Source organism: Balaenoptera ricei, chromosome 18, assembly GCF_028023285.1.
Source record: "Balaenoptera ricei isolate mBalRic1 chromosome 18, mBalRic1.hap2, whole genome shotgun sequence".
Taxonomy (NCBI): Eukaryota; Metazoa; Chordata; class Mammalia; order Artiodactyla; family Balaenopteridae; genus Balaenoptera; species Balaenoptera ricei.
The window spans coordinates 67941603-67960361 of NC_082656.1; the positions used below are offsets into that span (position 1 = coordinate 67941603).

The 18759-nt window shown below is 37.0% G+C and overlaps 1 protein-coding gene across 1 annotated transcript in view; it reads left to right on the plus strand.

Annotated features, from left to right (window-relative positions):
• GPC6 (glypican 6) overlaps positions 1-18759 on the plus strand; it is a 1070003-nt gene that overhangs the window by 535625 nt on the left and 515619 nt on the right. The window contains exon 3 of the mRNA XM_059902833.1: positions 10899-11290. Coding sequence (XP_059758816.1) covers positions 10899-11290 — 392 coding nt within the window. The remainder of the gene's footprint in view (positions 1-10898; positions 11291-18759) is intronic.

The following is an 18759-nucleotide window of genomic DNA, read 5'->3' on the forward strand; positions in this document are numbered from 1 at the left end:
AAACTGTTTTTGCATATGTATTTTTTAAATTTTTCTCAATGTGTATGTGTTTATCATTTATTTATTTTTACAAAATTGGGATTGTACTTGATACATCCTTTTGTATCATTTTATATCTTACCAATTTCTGTCATCATATCTTATGCTAGAGGTAGATTTCCCATGAATCTGGTAGAGTTTATGTTTCAAGACCCTTCACTTGAATAGACCCTATCCAAGGTCCTATGCCTTATTTTGTATTTGTAATTTTGTATTATATTTGTTTAAAAAGAGTTTTCTAAATTTATAAGCTTCAATTCTCATATTATCTATAGAGTCTGTAGATTCTGAAGCCATACTGCCTGGGTTTGTAATCCCAGCTACACACCTGTTAGCTATGTACCTTGTAAGTTACTTAACTTTTCTGTGCTTCTGTTTCCCCAAATGTAAAATTCAGACGATAATAATAACTATCTCATAGGGTTGCTGACAAGATTAAATTAGTTAACACATGAGAAGCCCTTTGAACAGCAGCTCACTCATAGTGCTTAGTAAGAGTTAGCTTTTAAATGTTCTTTAAAAACAATTATAAACGTCACATAATATTTTACAGTGTGGATTAGTCATTCTTTGGGGATTTTTAATTTTTCTCTCCTTTTTGCTAAAATAAATAAAGGAGGAATATCTTTACACACATAGTTTTGACCTTACTTTGCATTTGAACCATCTTCTTTTATTAGAGGTATCCTGCATTTCACTTTTTCTTTTAAAAAAAAAAAAAGAAGCAGACAAGTAGTAGATATCAAAAAGGTTAACATTCTTCTTTTGCAAAGTGTAGATGGTTAAAAACAACTCAAAACTGAAGGTGGGGTATAGCAAAATATGTGAATATATTATTATTTGATTTATTTTTTAAAACTTATGCTTTGTACTGACTTTTGCTTTCATTTAAACATCTGTTAAGCAAAGTAAAAAAGTCCTTTTTATTCCAGGACTTTTCACATGTTTTTGGTGTTGCAGGTTTTTGATGGGCCAGAAAGGATACCACTTAATAAGTTAGTGTTAAATTAAGATACAATATTTTCACAAAAACTGTTATATTTAATTATGCTTTTGCAACTCAGCATTTCCCAATACACAACTTCTTCCTCCTGTTGTCCATGTTATGTGCTTAAATGATGCCCTGATTAGACTTTTGTAATCATTCCATTTCCCTTTGTTATGAATTAATTTGGACATTATCAGACCTTCTTCCTCCCTCTTCCCATACTGTACCCCTCCTTCCCTCACCATGGGATAAGTCCCTTGTCCTGTAATCAATGAAGGCAGTGGGTGACTGGGGAGAGGGTGTTAAGTGGTGGAAAAGGAAAAAGAGATGGAAGACAAAGGAAAAGAGATTAGCACACTCTTATCCCCCAGGACCACTGCCAGTGCTCTTCACATACTCTGGACACTGACCAATGCTTGGCTGCCTTCCCAAGACCAGAACACTAATTTTCTACTGCAAGAAAAGAGAGAAGGGAAAGTAAGTGAAGGGAAGGAGAAAATAAGGTCTTTCCTGATGTATAATATGGCTTCTCCCTCCATCATTATTCCTCCTTTCCCTGCCCATTTCATCATCAATCATGCATTGACCTAAAATGAAAGTATTAGAGAACAGAGAAGAGCTGCAGTGATTTTCAATCTTGGCCATACTTTGGGATCACTTGCAGAGCTTGAAGATATATCGATACCTGGATCTCACTCTGATGGATTATGATTTAGTCTAGAATGCAGCCTGGGCATCAAGATTTTTTTTAAGTGATTTTAATGGGCAACCAAGAGGGAAAAAGAAGTAAATTTCCTTTGGCTCTTCTTCCTTACTCTCCCTAAAAGCCTACATAATCTCTTGTTCCAGTACCCCCAGGTCCTTATCATTGACTTTTCACCTACAAACTACCTTTAGCCCCACTTCCCAAAGTTCACCCTTGGTGGTTTGATATTGGAGAGGTGTGTTCTACCCTCTGGCCCAATGAGTAGTTGGGTGAAGAAGTCAGGGGAGCTGGACAAAGAACTGGATTTGTAAAGAGAGAAATATACTACAAAGAGAGCATATACTCCATGCTGTGGGTAATGTCATCAGAAAAAAATGGAAGCAGGGTGTTGGGCAAGGCCTAAAGAACACTGTCCGTAAGCCAAAGCTAAGGAGCTGCACAATGACGAAGGTGAACTCAGAAAACATCCCAGATTTCAATTTCATATGCGTTGCTTAGGGTGAGATACAAATACCATCTGCAGTCTCAAAACACTTGTTTGCTTTTGGCAGCAACCGTCAGCAACTTTCCAACTTCATTCATGACTCCCAGCATTAATAGTTTATCTATACCACCTTGTGAACATAAATGGCCTAATCAGTCTTTCTTACTTTAAAAGAGATCTTTGGGAGAAATAACCTACCAAGAAATAAAACATTTATCAATCTAATGTGTAAAGGATCACTAAGTATAGAAAAAATTTCACCTTGCGAAATATGAATTCAAATCAACAATTTCTATAAACTGCTCTATTGCTTCAAATCTCCCTATATCAGCCAGTTACAGAGTGCTGCTTTCAGATAACTTTTCTTTTTGCTGCTGAATTACACACCTGATTCTGAAAAATCTCCTGGCTTTGGGTCTCTTCAGCTGACTTTACCTTAATGGTATTGAATTAAAGGACTTTGTTGCAAGATATTGGTTATTTTTAACAAATACTCATGATTGTAAACTGATGACATTTCATTAAAAATTTCTTCATGGAAAAGTCTAGTCAACTTGATTAGATACCTTGGAAGAATATAGAATGGTGATGTCCAGTTGAGCTGAATAATGTGTTTAAAAATGCATTTACTGTATCCTAAGTTTTTGGGCATTTTTTTTTCCTGACTTACGGGTTAGAAGTATTTCCCCAGCACTCTTACATTTCTACTTACTTAGATCTAGTTTGTAAGAGTTTCCAGCATACAATGGGAGTAATGTAATGAAAATAACCTTTGGATTAATATAGCAAACAACTTTTGACTTCTGTATTGTAACATTTTAAACAACTGATATATTTATTATTTTCTGAAAAGAATTCTCCTAGATTTATTATGAGCATTTTATTTTGTTGTAGGGCCTTGTACAATGTTAAGAGATTGTTTAAATTTTTATTTTCATTAATTATCATGAAAAGAAATTTGAAAAAGAAAATTGTATTATTTTTTTAACCTTAACCTAGTATCAGAGTAGAGTGTTATTTTTTCTTTTCCTTTTTCATTTTTATACTGTCTATTTTACATTCCAGGTTTATTGTAAGATTTTCTCCTCATGAACATCTCCAGGGACTCATTAAACCACAATCTTAGAAAAATTTAGGGTGTCTACTTTAAAATCACTAAAGTCACCTAAATCCTCTAAATCATTTAAGTGATTTAAGAATTTACTTTTGGATTTTAGTTACCTCGCAGGGGAATATAAAGAGGTGAACAGACTGCAGGGCTGTCAGAGCAAATTTTAACATATAAGGTAAAATAATGGAGGAAAGAACTTTTATTCTACTACTAAGAGATAACAGACTAATAATTAAATTGTCTTCCTACTTACAAGAATTCAAAGGCATAATACATTCTGTTTGATTAATTTATCTTAAAACATCTCACTTAGGATTTTGACACTTTCTGCCAGGGATTGGCAAAATGTCTTGGTAAAGGGCTGGATATTAAATATTTGGAGCATTTTGTTCCCATATTCTTTGCCATTGTTGGTTTATATTTTGCTTATTTGAATTTATTCAAATGTTTAAATGTATTTGTTGATAATATATACATGTTATTATAAGACAATATCTACAATATACGTGTATATATATGTTATAAAATGGGACATATGTGAAGTCAAATAATTTTAGCACCCTTTTGCATACCAGTCGCTGTTCTGTGCTCTGTAGCTATAATCACAGGTTCGGTCACTGATTTTCTTCTAGTGGAAGCCACTCCTTTGAGGAAGATATACCAACCCTAGGGATTTGCATGTGCTCTCCAGTCTCAGTTATCTACATTAGCTAATTGGTATTAGTGGAAAAATAATCACACATGAAAATTATTTTTAAAAGATAATTTAGATTTGATTTTAGAATGCACTTTGCAATTTATATTTAAGTATGGTTTTACCCAGTGTCCCAGGAGTTTATTATACTTCTCATTAATTATTCAAATCACAGTGTGAAAATTGGACTTCGTGTAAACTACAAAGCTGCCCTGCTGTCCTACTGTCTCCTAGAACTCACCCTGTCAGCAGTGGTTTGGAGCTCTGGGTCGTGCGCCAGCTTAGTGGTCTAGGGCAACTTGCTTAACATTTCTGGGCCTCAATTTCCTCATCTGCAGTTTGATTATAATAATCCCTCAAACAGGAAATCTGTAGATTACTATTGTTAAGTCACTTTGAAATTATATAGGCTTCTATTAATTCCTGGGATGAACTGACTGACTAAATCATAATGCTTATTATAACATAATAAACATAATCTATGAAAACATACACACACACACACACACACGGAGCAAGAGAAAGTATGAATTAAGAGATAAAGAAGGGGCAAATCACAAATGAAGTTTTGCTTACAGCAACTTCGTCTCAGTAATTACAGATTCTGATTTCTCCCTTGTTGAATAAATTGTTATTTTGAAAATCATTTTATCTAATTTCAACCCCATAATTTTTAAAAATGCCTACTGAGGGTCTGTTTCTTACACAAAAACGCAACTGATGTTTAAGAAAAACTACAAAGATGATATAATAGGATATGTCTTCAAAATAGTTCTCCTCTTTCCCTGACATAATTATTTAACCTGAGTAATGATGAAATAAAACGTGGCATTGTCTTGCTTACTGAAAACAACAAAGTTCCAAACTGAGTTTATATGACTAGCTATTGGATGGAAGGAGGCTTCACTGCAGTGTAGGAGATAGGGTGATTGAAGAGTTAACTCATGCGAGCCATTGCCTAAATGAAGTGCGCGAGTGAATGTGAACGCGGTCAGCTTGGTGAGATCGTAGGCCGTGGGGTTAAGGCCCAGCAGGACCAGCAGCAGGAGGGGCAGCAGTGAAACCAGGCAAAGTGTGGCTCAGAACAGGCAGAGATGTCCAGAGAGGAAGCGAGGGTCTGGTAGAGCCGTCTCAAGAACCACCATGCTTTTGAGCAGAGGCCACAGGGCATTTCACATGTAGGTGCACATGACCATGGAGCATGGGAGGGTATGAATGTTTATATATTTATAAATACATGAGTTTGGAGGGTGACAGTAGGGCACATCAGTTATGTCTGCTCTAAGATATGGTTGTAGCATCTCTCTCCCACAGTTACTACTATCTAAGAGGAGCCCGGTCCACGTGGAGTCAGGATGTATTTCATCCTGAGTCAGGTGTTCATGCTCACCATCTATTTGTTCGTTCACTAGTCACCACTTTTTAAGGCCCTACCCTGTGATAGGCACCATACGTGGAAATGGTAGTATTGGTCACCAACAGCCTTACCTGTGAATATGATGCATGTTTCAGCTCCTTTCACTTAAAGCACACACAGATCCTCAAGTTCATCTTGTAAATAAATTGTGAGGCTGATGAGGTCTAGAAATGTGCTGGCTTTTCCTCGGAATGTATCGATAGCCTATTTCTAGGCTTCTGGAATTTATCAGTAGAAGGGTGGTGCAGAGTGGGTAGGGTGAGTGTGATTTTGTCCCCCTGGGGGACATTTGATAATGTCTGCAGACAATTTTGTCATCACTCCTGGAGAAAGGATGTGCCCATAGCATGTAGTAGGCGGAAGCCAGGGATGCTACTTGTTATCTTACAGTGCACAGGACAGACACCCAACAAAGACTGTCCAGCCCAGGGAATTCCTGGTGGTCCAGTGGTTAAGACTCCGTGATTTCACCGTGAGGGCCCGAGTTCAATCCCTGGCTGGGGAACTAAGATCCCACAAGCTGCATGGTGGGGCAAAAAAAATAATAATAAATATAAAATTTGTTTTAATTTTAAAAATTAATTAAAAAAAAAAAGATTGTCCAAGGAATAAAGACACAGACGTAGAGAATGGACTTGAGGACACGGGGAGGAGGAAGGGTAAGCTGGGATGAAGTGAGAGAGTGGCATGGACATATATACACTACGAAATGTAAAATAGATAGCTAGTGGGAAGCAGCCGCATAGCACAGGGAGATCAGCTTGGTGCTTTGTGTCCACCTAGAGGGATGGGATAGGGAGGGTGAGAGGGAGACACAAGAGGGAGGGGATATGAGGATATGTGTATATGTATAGCTGATTCACTTTGTTATACAGCAGAAACTAACACACCATTGTAAAGCAATTATACTCCAATAAAGATGTTTAAAAAAAATAAGATAAAATAAAGTAAACTAAAATAATAAAAAAAAAAGATTGTCCAGCTCAAAATGTCAACAGTCCTGAGGCAGAGACCCCTGATGTAGAAGACTGGCATCCAGCTGTCCATTCCACATAAGCCATGACCTGCCAAGGGTGACATTGCATGTGGCAAGGACTCCCTGAGCAGCACCAATCTTCTTATAGAGTCTTACCGTCTGGGGAGTGGGGAGAGGTGGGTCATTTAGGGACCATGTGTAAGTCTACCGGAGAATAGAGTAAATGGCACTGGGGTGCTTCTTCCTCCTTAACCCAGCATTTCCCTGCTGGTCACATCAGGTTATGATGTAAGCAAGGAGACTTTGAAAGGAGAAGTCATCTCAGAAGATATACTTGAAAGCTGACAGGTGTGTGCAGAGTGAAGGACTCTCCTAGTGACTTAACCTTGAAAAGGGCCTGGGTCAGGGGCAGGGTGGTAGCTTTCCTGTGTCTATGAAACATAGCCCTTATAGGATACCAGCTTTCTGAATCACTTACCCTCCATGCCAGCAACTTGAGGTTTTTCCTTAGCCAAAGCTTGGGTTCTGGGCTGGCTGAACTGATTTAGCATGCTTTTGTGGAGAGGAGGGCAGAAAAAAAGAGATTACAAGAGTACTACACACAACACAAATATGTGGGTTTAGGGAAGCAAAGTGAATATACCTGCTTCCCCTGGTGAGACAGATGCTGTCTGTGATCATGCATGGATACAGTCTCCACTGACACCAGTGACCAAAGCTTTTCACTCACTGGGCTCTGGGATGAAGTGGATTTACACCACCATCTGAAGCACTCATTTTAAATGACCTTTCAATGAGAAGTGTTTTGGAGAGCATGAGAATAGAACAGGAAGATGCTACAGCTTCTGGGTAAATGCTAAACAGTGCTTGATCCAGTTGCCATGCCCAATCCCCCTACGATAATATTAACTAGATAGCACTTCCAGCTTAAATGGGCCAAGCTTTTGCTGTTTTGTGCGGACTGCAGATTCCTTGAGAGCCTTTAGTCTGCCTTTCTCCTCTTGCTTGCACCTCCCCTTGGTCCTGTGTGCACCTTACATTTTGATCCATTCATTTGGAGGCTTTATTTGAAGCCTTTCTCAGATATCCTTAGGGCACCTTTTGGCTCCTAGGAGTTGATTTTTGCCCCTTAAGAGGCCTCTCCAAGCGATCCGTGGCACGCATAGACTTTCTTTTTGCTTTTGGAACAGTGGTGGTTTTTATCTACAAGATTGTTCTCCCACTTGGGGCAGTCTGCCTTGCAGCAAACAGATGTTCACATCCAGATCTCCCCTCTAGATGAATAAAATCATCCCAGAGGCTACTGCTGGCTGGAAGAAGTTCTTTTGTGCATCTATAAAGCATAACTGAGCCCTAAGCAACCACCTTTGATGTATATTTTGTGATTGGGGAAGGAAAAAATTTTTAAAAAACATCTTCATCTGCCAAACTCTTACAGATGAGAATTTTTGTTGACTGAAGCCTTTATCCACTGAGCTTTGACCTCTCCCATTAAGCAAAGGGTTAGACTGAGTTTTTTTTTTTCCTTATATGGCTCTTCGATTTTATTCTCTATGCTGTTTGGGCATAATACTCTCTCAGCAAAATGGGTGTGATAACTGTCTTCCAAATCCCCATCTTGTTTGGTTTGCTGAGACAGTTTGCATCCAAGCATAAAATACTTTGTTCAAAGAGTCACCCTTCAAAAGGTGGAAGTTTAAGTCAGTGGGCATGCTAAAAATGAAATGAGAATACTTATTTTTTGGAGGACATTAGTTTTGCCTCACTACCTCAGATCCCCATCTTTCATAAGGTCTAAGATCAATGTACTTTAGGGTACCAACATTTGTCGTAATTGCCTGATGCATTAGCATCCTTCAATACCAAGTATTAACTTTGACTGTGAGATCACTAAACTGTATAATGATTTTGAACACGGAATAATAACTTGACTTTTGAGGACCACTGAAGCTAAGAGCAAACTTTTGAGACAATGACACACCCTTAAACACAAATTTAATCCTGGAATCTAATAAAATGTTTCTTGAGCCGTATTTATGGAAATCTGATAACTTAGTTTCTATATTCAATTATGATACTAATTTAAGCATAAAGACACAAACCACAAAGCACAGTGAGTGGGCAATCTGATTTTAACTATTCAGCTACAAAATGGTCATAAGCCTAATATTTAATTTTCCCCGTGTCAGGAGAGGAAAAGTCTAGGAATGTTACCTTCTGTAAAAGAGAAAACAAAATTTTCATCCCTACAGAGAAGGATTTATACCTGAAATCTTTGGAGAACAATGAGAACCAGAAGATTTTTCTTTTTTTTTTTTTTTTCTCTTGCAAATCCAGACCACACTACTGATTACTGACTATTCATTGCTGAAGGCAGTACGCTGTATTCAGTAAATTAAGCTTTTATTTCAGAGTCCAACAAAATAATTGACCTCAAAAAGAAGATAAATGAATAGGCTATCCTGAGCTCCTGATGAAAATCTACTTTCCAGTCTCATTATATTAGTATTTTTCAATTCAGTGATTTTTCCATTCTTTCATAGTTTCTTTCACAATTATAACGCCTTTCACTCTGCTCCTATATGAACAAGGCCAAGCTATTTTCATCCTTGGTTTCAAGACTGAAAGGTTTTACTATGCTATTTTTATACTTTGTTATTAATATTAATAATTTAATATAGTTTCCATTTTAGGACAATATAAGTTACTAGTAAATTTCTGAAAAACTTCTGAAATGTTTCTTATTTCAAAAAATCATAAATAACATAGACATATAGCATATATAAATATTTTGATTAATTAATCCTTTAACAGTTTTGAACATTTTTGCCCGAAGTGATTTTCCTTAATGAATCCTCGAAGATTAGGGAGGTTTAATACTATTTAGCCTGATTTTTACATTTGGGAAAAATTAAAATAAGAACTATTTGGTGCCTTGAACAAGATGACACAGGGGTGATAAGCCATGACTTTCAGATAATCCCTCAGTTTTTGCTAACCACTGTAGCAACATAATTTCTGTATTTAAGAAAAAAAAATGTATTCTTTTGTAGTAAGAGGATAAACATTGAACAGAGTCCTCTTTAAGATTTAGTGTACTGATTTTATTTGAAAACAAATACAAAATAATCACCATTATAGACACCATTTTATCAAGACAGTGATTCAATGCTGTATTATTTGGAATTGAGGTAGCTAAATCAAGTGCTTCTTCATCTGATAAAGACGAAATTAGGTGTAGCTTCCATAGAATTCATAGAGAGAGTCGTGGCTTTTTCTCTTCTGCATCTCAGGAAAAGAATCCCGCAAGCCCCCAGAAAAAAGAAGAGGTTTTTATTTGATTCCTACTGGGATTCCTTGAGGTATCCAGGACTTGCTTTTTCCCCGGCTTTAACTGAGAGGGGCCATAGCTTCCGCGAATAAGAGGGAACTGTAGGAGGTAAAGCAGAATTACTCTGTTGTTGGTAACTTGGATTTACAGACTCAGAAGAATGATCTTTCCATAGCCTTTTTCCCACCCCCAGTCACATTCTCTGAATGGGATAAAACTTGAGCTTGCTCTACCCAGGCTCATTTGTGCAAATGAATAAGTATCATACACATATGAACTGTGTCTTGAGGGAGACTAATATGAGGACCTACCAGTACCCAGGGACGTTGTTTTTGCCATCCTAATTTTTTGCCTACTACTACTCCCAGAAACACTCAAGTACTACTGCAGGATCGAAAGGTCATTTCTTGGTAGACTCTTTTTCATTTAGAACCTCTTAACCAGAAAGCCCAAATGCCTATATTTTATTCAAGTGCTATAAAATGATAGTGATAGCATATGATGATAATGCATGGTACTTCATAACTTTCTTATGCATGATGGCAGCCTAAATTATGTTTATTATAGCCTTGGCATTAAGTGCATTTAATTGCATTATGAATCTCTAAACACTGATAATTGATTGCTATATATAGCAACTACAAAGAGTCCAAATATTACATTAATTTGAATATCCCATTTATGAACTTTTCCAAATAAAAGCAATTTAATTGAATTTGGTGGTAGAACAGATTTGTAAATAGACTGGAGCAAATGTTTTTATCACTTATGCATTTATTATTATGTTAATGACAATACTTAGCCACATATTCTGATTTGAGTTAATATGAAACCATAGGATTTTCTAAAATTAACAATAAATGGAAATATAATTGAACCTTTTTGGAGGAGTATTAAATGGTAAATTCCTAATGTTAATGGATGTTATTTCAGACAGAATCCCATGATCTTCTGTTTTCTTTGACTCAGAGAAGATCATAGATGTAGGTCAAATCTCATTTAAAATATTATCAGTTCGTGGATTCCTTAATCACAGGATACATTTTTTTTCTGTGAAAATAACCATTAGAAGCAGTTGTTTTTAAGGTAAGTAGATGTCTTGGGCTTCCTAGATCTTGCTAATTTACGACTGCTTTCTTGTTTTATTTGCAGAATTTTTCCGAGAGCTTCTGGAAAATGCAGAGAAGTCACTAAATGATATGTTTGTACGGACCTATGGCATGCTGTACATGCAGAATTCGGAAGTGTTCCAGGACCTCTTCACAGAGCTAAAAAGATACTACACCGGGGGCAATGTGAATCTGGAGGAGATGCTCAATGACTTCTGGGCTCGGCTCCTGGAACGAATGTTTCAGCTGATCAACCCACAGTATCACTTCAGCGAGGACTACCTGGAGTGCGTGAGCAAATACACGGACCAGCTGAAGCCATTTGGAGATGTTCCCCGGAAGCTGAAAATTCAGGTCACTCGCGCCTTCATTGCTGCTCGGACATTTGTCCAGGGGCTGACCGTGGGCAGAGAAGTTGCAAATCGAGTTTCCAAGGTAATTGAAAATCTACTGTCTTTCTAATTGGCCTGTCTCGTTTTTTTTTTTGTTTTGTTTTTAAAACCAACGTTTAAAAAAGAAATTCAAGGTAAAAGTTCTCACTTACAGTGGTTCTTGCTCTTAGAGAAATCAGCTAAATGGTAAAGCTTAATTCTTTGTGTGAGAGAAGCCAGGATTTCAAGCCATTGCATGTGGTTTGAAACATAATGTCAATATTTATCAGCAATTCAGCAGAGAAGCTTTTATCAGAAAATGCGCGAAAACAGGTGTCTTGTAACCATGACCACCTGGCATTTCTGATCAGTTTTAAAGATGATAAATACTCATGAAACAGTCCATCCGGAGGTTATAATCCTCTAGGAAGTCCCAAGGAGACAGTCTTATGGCGCTGGCAAGTGGAGACAAGTTGTTGCTCCGAACACCAGCACCTGGCATTTCTTCTTCTTCATCACCCTTGTCAAAGTGGCCGAATTCCTTACTAGTAAAAGAAGAGCTGACACCTGTAGAACTGGATTAGGGAGGACTAATGAATACAAAGTGTAGAATCTGGCGGAGAATTCTTTTTGTTATACGTTATCTTTGTAATTCAATGCCGTGTATTGCGTTGGGCTTATGAGAAAGATAAATCACTAATACACATCTGTGCCTTTCCTTGAGGATGTCTCTAAACCTTTACTGCAAGGGGTTTTTTTTTTCCACTGCTGTTTTTAAAACATTGAGTGTTTCCTGTGTAGAGGATATATGCCTTCGTTTAAATTCTTCCTTGACATTCAACTGCTCTTATGAGATGAGCTTGCCCATTTATGAGGGCAGTCCAACAAATAAACTGAAAGATGATTACTTTAAGAGGTAAAGTTAAAACAATAGATAACAGAAGTCTGGTATTATGTCACCCCAAGAAGGTCATGTTTGTACAAAGATTATTGCTAAATATTACTTTCTTACTGCAGGGTCGTGCCAAAGAGCCACATATTTTTTATAACTATTAGTACCATCCTGGCATGTTTCTTTTTTCCCCACTTTAATCTCCTCAATATTTACATCTTGGTATCAAGATGTATATACCCTTAAAAATGTTTCTCTATGGCTCTGTTTGTAAAATTCATAGCAATCCATTTTTTAAATTATCAATTCTTAAAAAGTTTACTTGAGCATATGGAAAGATTATTTGGAAGAACGCTCTGATGAGGATAAACACAAGGGATTTAATAATATAAAGGGCCTATAACTTTGATGTTAAAAACAACTTTTTTATTGAAAATTAACAACATTCTAGATACCAAAGGAAATAGGACCCCAAAAGTGGATTAATAAGGAATTGGCCAGGTGGAGTAATAAGAGGAAATATGATTATCTGGGAAAGTCTGTGAAATATAGATAGATATAAGAAATAAATATATATTCCATATATTCTTGAGAGAGAGATTTTGTTTAAAAAAAAAAGTCACAGTGACTTCAAATTGAAGTCTTTGCTTTTATTGAAGAATGAGAAATGTGAGGTAAGAAATTCAAGGCATGGATTGATATATGCAATATTCCTGATTGTTTATGTAGAGTCTGCCTGAGTGTGAATAATGATTAGGTACATATATTTTGGTCTGGGGGGGTCTCAGTGAGGTAAGAGAATATTTTCTATCAAAGCATCTAAAAAGCCAGAGGAGAGGTTGCTGCTGACTGACTGACTCTCTCTCCTGTTTCTCAGAGGATGGCATTAACAACAGCCTGGAAATGGCACCTCCCCTTTGTCATTCCCTGAATGTCTCATTCTGAGGTCTTTGTGTACCAAAATCTAATGTGTCCACCTTCATGGTAAAGGTTGATATCATGGACCAACCATCAGTAGAGTATGACCTTTAGTTTTTTTCCAGATGTAAGGAGAGATATACTCAGCAACCCTGAGATCTTTCTTCCCTTGATTTCTTCATGACCAACATTCATTTGCAGAACAGCTGCTGTGGGTTTGCAATGTAGTTTGTGGTCGTGTAACTATGAATGTTTACTGTTCTATGCAGATATTAGCTTTTCTGACCTGAGTTTCATTAGCCCTAATCTACTCAAACCATAAATCCCATGCTGACATCTGGTCACTGCCTTCTAGTGGGTGGGTGGGTGGGTGGATGGATGGATGGATGGATGGATGAATGAATGGAGAGAGAGAGAGATGGATGTGGATATATAGCCTTGGTTTAAAAGAAGCTAAGCAATTTTTTCTCAAATAATTTATGACTCAGGGATTTAAGTATTTTATCAGTGAACTTTCTCACCTAATGATTACCAGATGGTCTGTAGCTGACTAAATCAGATACAGATCTGCTAGTACCATTTGGGTGCTTATGACGATGACTTACGGCACCCAAACCATTCTCTGTGATAAGAATAAAATATTACAAGACTAACTATATTAGGAGGAGAAGCAAGCATTGTGTTTGACGTTTAGCCCTTCATATATCAGAAGTTTCCTTGTTGTCTGTTAACTGAGTGAGTTAGAGTTTGTGAAATGATTGCAGAAGAGTTAAGGAATTCAAGGCAAAATTCCCAAATAGCGATCCACAGACTACCTTATTTCCTGCACCTTGGCTTGGGGGATATTTTTTTCCTTCAGTTTCTCTCTTCTCTTACAGTGGCTTCTTAAATCTAGGAAGGCATCATTAATAGCTTCTAATTAACTGTTTTGACGGGAAAATTTAGCTCTTTGGCAAAACACAGCAGTTTGACACAAATGTTTTGACACAACATTTGGGGAATTTCCTTACCAGAAAAATGGAGGACTAATTTGTCAACGTCAACATAACTATTTTTAAAACTTACTCTTGCCATCTCAGATACGAACATTGTCTTTTTCCAGGCTTTGGATGGAGCAAGTTAATTTTAAATAACTATTTGAAAATACCTGTGCTATTGAATACATGCATATCTTAAAAATGCAACTCTACCCCTGGACATACTGTTTCACATGTGTACAAATATATGTGTAGGATTCATAGCAGCCTTTTTACAATAACATAAAAAGTAGAAATATCACAAATGTCCCATCTGCATAAATGGTGATCTCTTCACACCATGAAATCCTATGGAGCATCGAATATAAGTGAACGATAGCCACATGTGTGGATGAATCAATTGCAGAAATCTCATTTTGAGATAAAATAAGTAAATAAAATCACCAAAAATTATATACCATTTATATAAAGTTTAAAAATGTAAAACTAAGCAATACATCATTTAGGAATTAAAATACAATATATGTGGTAAAACTCTGAAGAAAACTTTAAAATGATAAACACAAACATCAGATGGTAATTACCTCTAAGGATGAGGTTTGGAGGTATTATAAAGGAGGGATATTCAGAGGTTTCCACAGTTATCAGTAACATACTGTTTCTTAAGCTCTGTGCTGTGTGTGTGTGTGTGTGCGGGTTTAAGATTTTTTTAATGAAAGACATTAAAATGCGAGAGACTTCACCATTGTTCATCTATGATTCTTTCCATCTCTGTAGATACGATCAAGTCCCTGAGCTAGCCTCAGTGGTTTATCAGACTTACTGCTGTTTGTGGATGTGACCATTCACTTTCCGTGTTCCAGCCTGTGCTAAATGATACCAAGTAGGCATGGGAGACAAAGCTCTAAAATGAACATAAAAGCACATTTTGATAATATAGTGGTCTTGAGAGAAAGGATCCAGGCTATTTCCTTTAGCATGGTCCCTTTTTTAAAGCACCACCTTTACCCCCCTATATACACCCACTCGTGAATGGGAACTTGGGTGCCAGCAGTCCCTCTGAGGCTTGCCCAGCACTGTGAAGAACGGAAGGAAGGCTGAGTAGAGATAGTAACAGTTGTCTGCTTACACTGAGCTTCCATTTTTCATCATGAAGGCAAGTGACTTTAGTGTCTTCACTGGTCCATCTTGATTCCATTTAAACAAAGAAGACATGACTTTCATATCTTTTTGCTTTAATAAAAGTGACTTCTATGAGGAAAATCTATAAACTGTGTCAGTAGCAACCACTTCCAACTATGAAAATCATTTCATGGATTCATTCCAGACAAATTAGGTAGGTAATGGAATTGGAATCCATAGGACTTGAACTATTGCCAAATACTGTCATTTATCTCTATCTATGTATCTATCTATCTGTCTGTCTATCTATTTTCTGTCTATTTTCTTATCTAAATTATTTCTGCCTTGTGGGTCGTGACTTTGAAAAGAATGTCTGGCTTTAGTAAGACCAGAATATTTTTATCAACAGTCACCTGCCTATGTCTGCTACCCATAATAGTATCTTTGCATGGAGAGCCTCTTAACTGGTCCATCCAGCTGAGTAAACAGTCTTGCATTAACAATGTGTGCCTAGAAAGCAATAAGCAGAGAGTCAATTTTCAATAAATGTAGTTGATAGATTATAAGGCTGAAAAAATTTATCATCAAATTTGATGAAATGAAGCCTATGAAATACATCCATTCAGAACATTCTCTGATCAAAATGGAAAACCATTCTGAAGAATTTGCCATGGATATAGTTTACAAGGGAAATGGTATTCTATTTAGCTGTTTGCTTCTGAGATAGAATTTAAGATATAAAGTAAGACCACCTGTTGTACCTGTCACCTGAATGATTTGTTTTGCTCCTTCTGTGGTGATCTTTTGATTGGAGTTAATTTTTTTAGAGTCATCCAGAAATGAAAAAGACCATGAAGAGGCCTTAGGTGAATGAAAGCTTTTTTATTTCTTTTGTGGTCAGTGTATTCTCTTCTGTAACTGATGATTATCCAGTGTAGGTTAGTTCAATAACATACAATGTTAGGAAGAATAGGTAAACCTTTTGAAATTATCAATAATATTTCTATGTTTACGACTTTTAAGTCAGCATAAATAATATATGCTTGCTGTTTTATGATGATGGTGTGGGCATTATATTATATTTAGAAAGCACTTTGCCGTTAATCAATAAATAATATCATGATAAAAAATAGTAACAAAATAGCATTAGTACAAGAGGCCAAAACAACAAAAATAGCTTATTAATATAATTCATTGGAAATGTATGAATTTTACCATGGTCCAGGTGCTGTGATAAGCACTGGAAATCAAAAGAATGTGAGGAAGTCCAGGTATCAGAAGAAGAAAAGAGCATCTACCCTGAAGAGTAGCATATGGTGTTCTATAGAGGACTCCAGAGAACCAAGAGATGAGGTCCCATTTTGATGAAAACAATTTGGTTACTTTGATTAAAACAATAAGATCTTTCTTACTAATTTTAAGTTCTCTTGTAGAATGCCTAGCTTTGGTGTGTAATTTTGGAAAATGGTTAAGAGAGTGAAAATTGAGGAGAATGAAGCCATTTATTTCCAATGCATTAAAAGCTATTTGTGTATCCTTTCTTTTTAGTCTTTTTGTAGCTTGTGTCTGTTTCTAATAACCTATGCCTGTTAGGCTATTTTATTTAAAATTATACTATCTTTTGGAATTCCATTAAAATTAGTACATTTCTCCCCATTGAACCTAGGTTTGAAGTTTTATTCATAATGAAAGGAGGAGGTAAGGGGGATGTCGATGTAACATAGCTGGAACAAGTTTGGGAACCACAGTTATGAACATACCTAACAGGTGTAATCTTTCTCTCCCCTACAGTCCAAGATGGGTGGTTTTAATAGCTCAACATTCATTTGATCCAAATGTGGATTCTTGTAAAAGTGGAGCCATTGTGGCGATTTAGCTCATGCCTCATCAATAAGCATTAGTTCCGTGGGTTTTATATGTCAAGTACTGTTGGTAAGTTCTTAAGATACAAGGACTAAGCAAACTAAAGTACTTGCAAGTACTAATTGGGAGAGAGACAGAAGCAAATAATGTCAGTATCTAATGTGAGCATTCTGCAATAGATGTTTTGGGAACAGAGAGGAGAGGCACCTAGCTTAACCTTGGAGTGCAGGGAAACTTTCAGGGATATAGATGCTGAATGATGTGTTGAAGGACGCCTGGGCATTGGGACAGATGATGAGAGCACCTGGCATAGGGGAGGGTGCTTCAGACAGAGGCAACAACTCAGCAGAAGCACAGCGTGAAACCACAGATGTGTGCAGGGAGCTTCAAGCATGTGGTGTTCCTGAGGCATGAAGTACAAGACAGTGAACAGGCAGAGATAAGACTGGAAACCTAAAGGAACCCTTGAATAAAAACTGCCTATTTCACTAATGATTTTGTGCTTGTCTATTTTGCCTGCATAATTAAAAAGTAACCTTTTTTTTATTGAAGTATAGTCAATTTGCAATGTTGTGTTAGTTTCAAGTGTACAGCAAAGTGATTCAGTTATACATACATACATATATATTCTTTTTCAGATTCTTTTCCATTATAGGTTATTACGATATTAAGTAAAGTTCCCTGTACTATACAGTAGGTCTTTGTTGTTTACCTATTTTATATATAGGAGTGTACATATGTTAATGCCAAATTCCTAATTTATCACCTCCCCACTATCCCCTTTGGTAACCATAAGTTTATTTTCTATGTCTGTGAGTCTATTTCTGTTTTGTAAATAAGTTCATTTTTATCATTTTTTTAGATTCTACATATAAGTAATATCATATGATGTCTGTCTTTCTTTGCTTAAAAGCATTCCACTACGTTTGAGAGGCAAATGTGCTGAGTACCTGCTATTCGCTGGGCATTGTTCTGTAAGAAACAGGAAATAACAATGAACAGCATTGTCCTTGAGGAAATCACAGTCTATCCAAAAGAGATAGAGGTGTAAAAGTTTCGGTGTGGCACAAAGGATCAGGATGAAGATAGAGGTGTTGGTAAAATGCTATGTGAATCAAGAGAAATGCATGCTTCCCTTTGCCTTGGGAAATTGGAAAAGGCACCTTAGAGTAGGTTATAGTCAGACTTGGACTTACAGAATGAACAGGGTCTTACAGAAGAAGAAAAGGTCTAGGGCTTTCTTGCCAGGGACCCAGCAGGTTCAAAGGCATGAGCCACGGAAGGTCCTGTTTTTGTGGAGATGAGGCCAGGAGGTAGATCTGGATCGTATTATTTGAGCTTTATATTTCAAGCTAAGGAATTTAAAGGACACTGCATAGGCCAAGAGGTGATAGCTAAGATTTTTCAAAAGGCAAATATGTGGTCAGATTTTTACTTGTGAAAGATCATTCATGGAGATGATAAACTGGAATGGGGGAAACTGATGGTGGATGCAGGGATGGAAACTATTGTAATTGCCCAGGTGAGCGCTGATGAGACCTGAGCCCAAGCAGGTAGAGCAGAGTGGAGCATGCATCTGGAGAAACAAAGGAACAGACAGGCAGGGTATAAATATGGTGTGTCTTCTCAGGTTGTTTCCCCAGCATCAAGCACATTTCCTGGCACGCTGTTTGTTCCCATTTAGTAACTGTTGTCTGCCTGCTGACTGGTTTGAGAATCACCAACACAGAAATGTTTGTTGGCAAAAGACAGTAACATTTA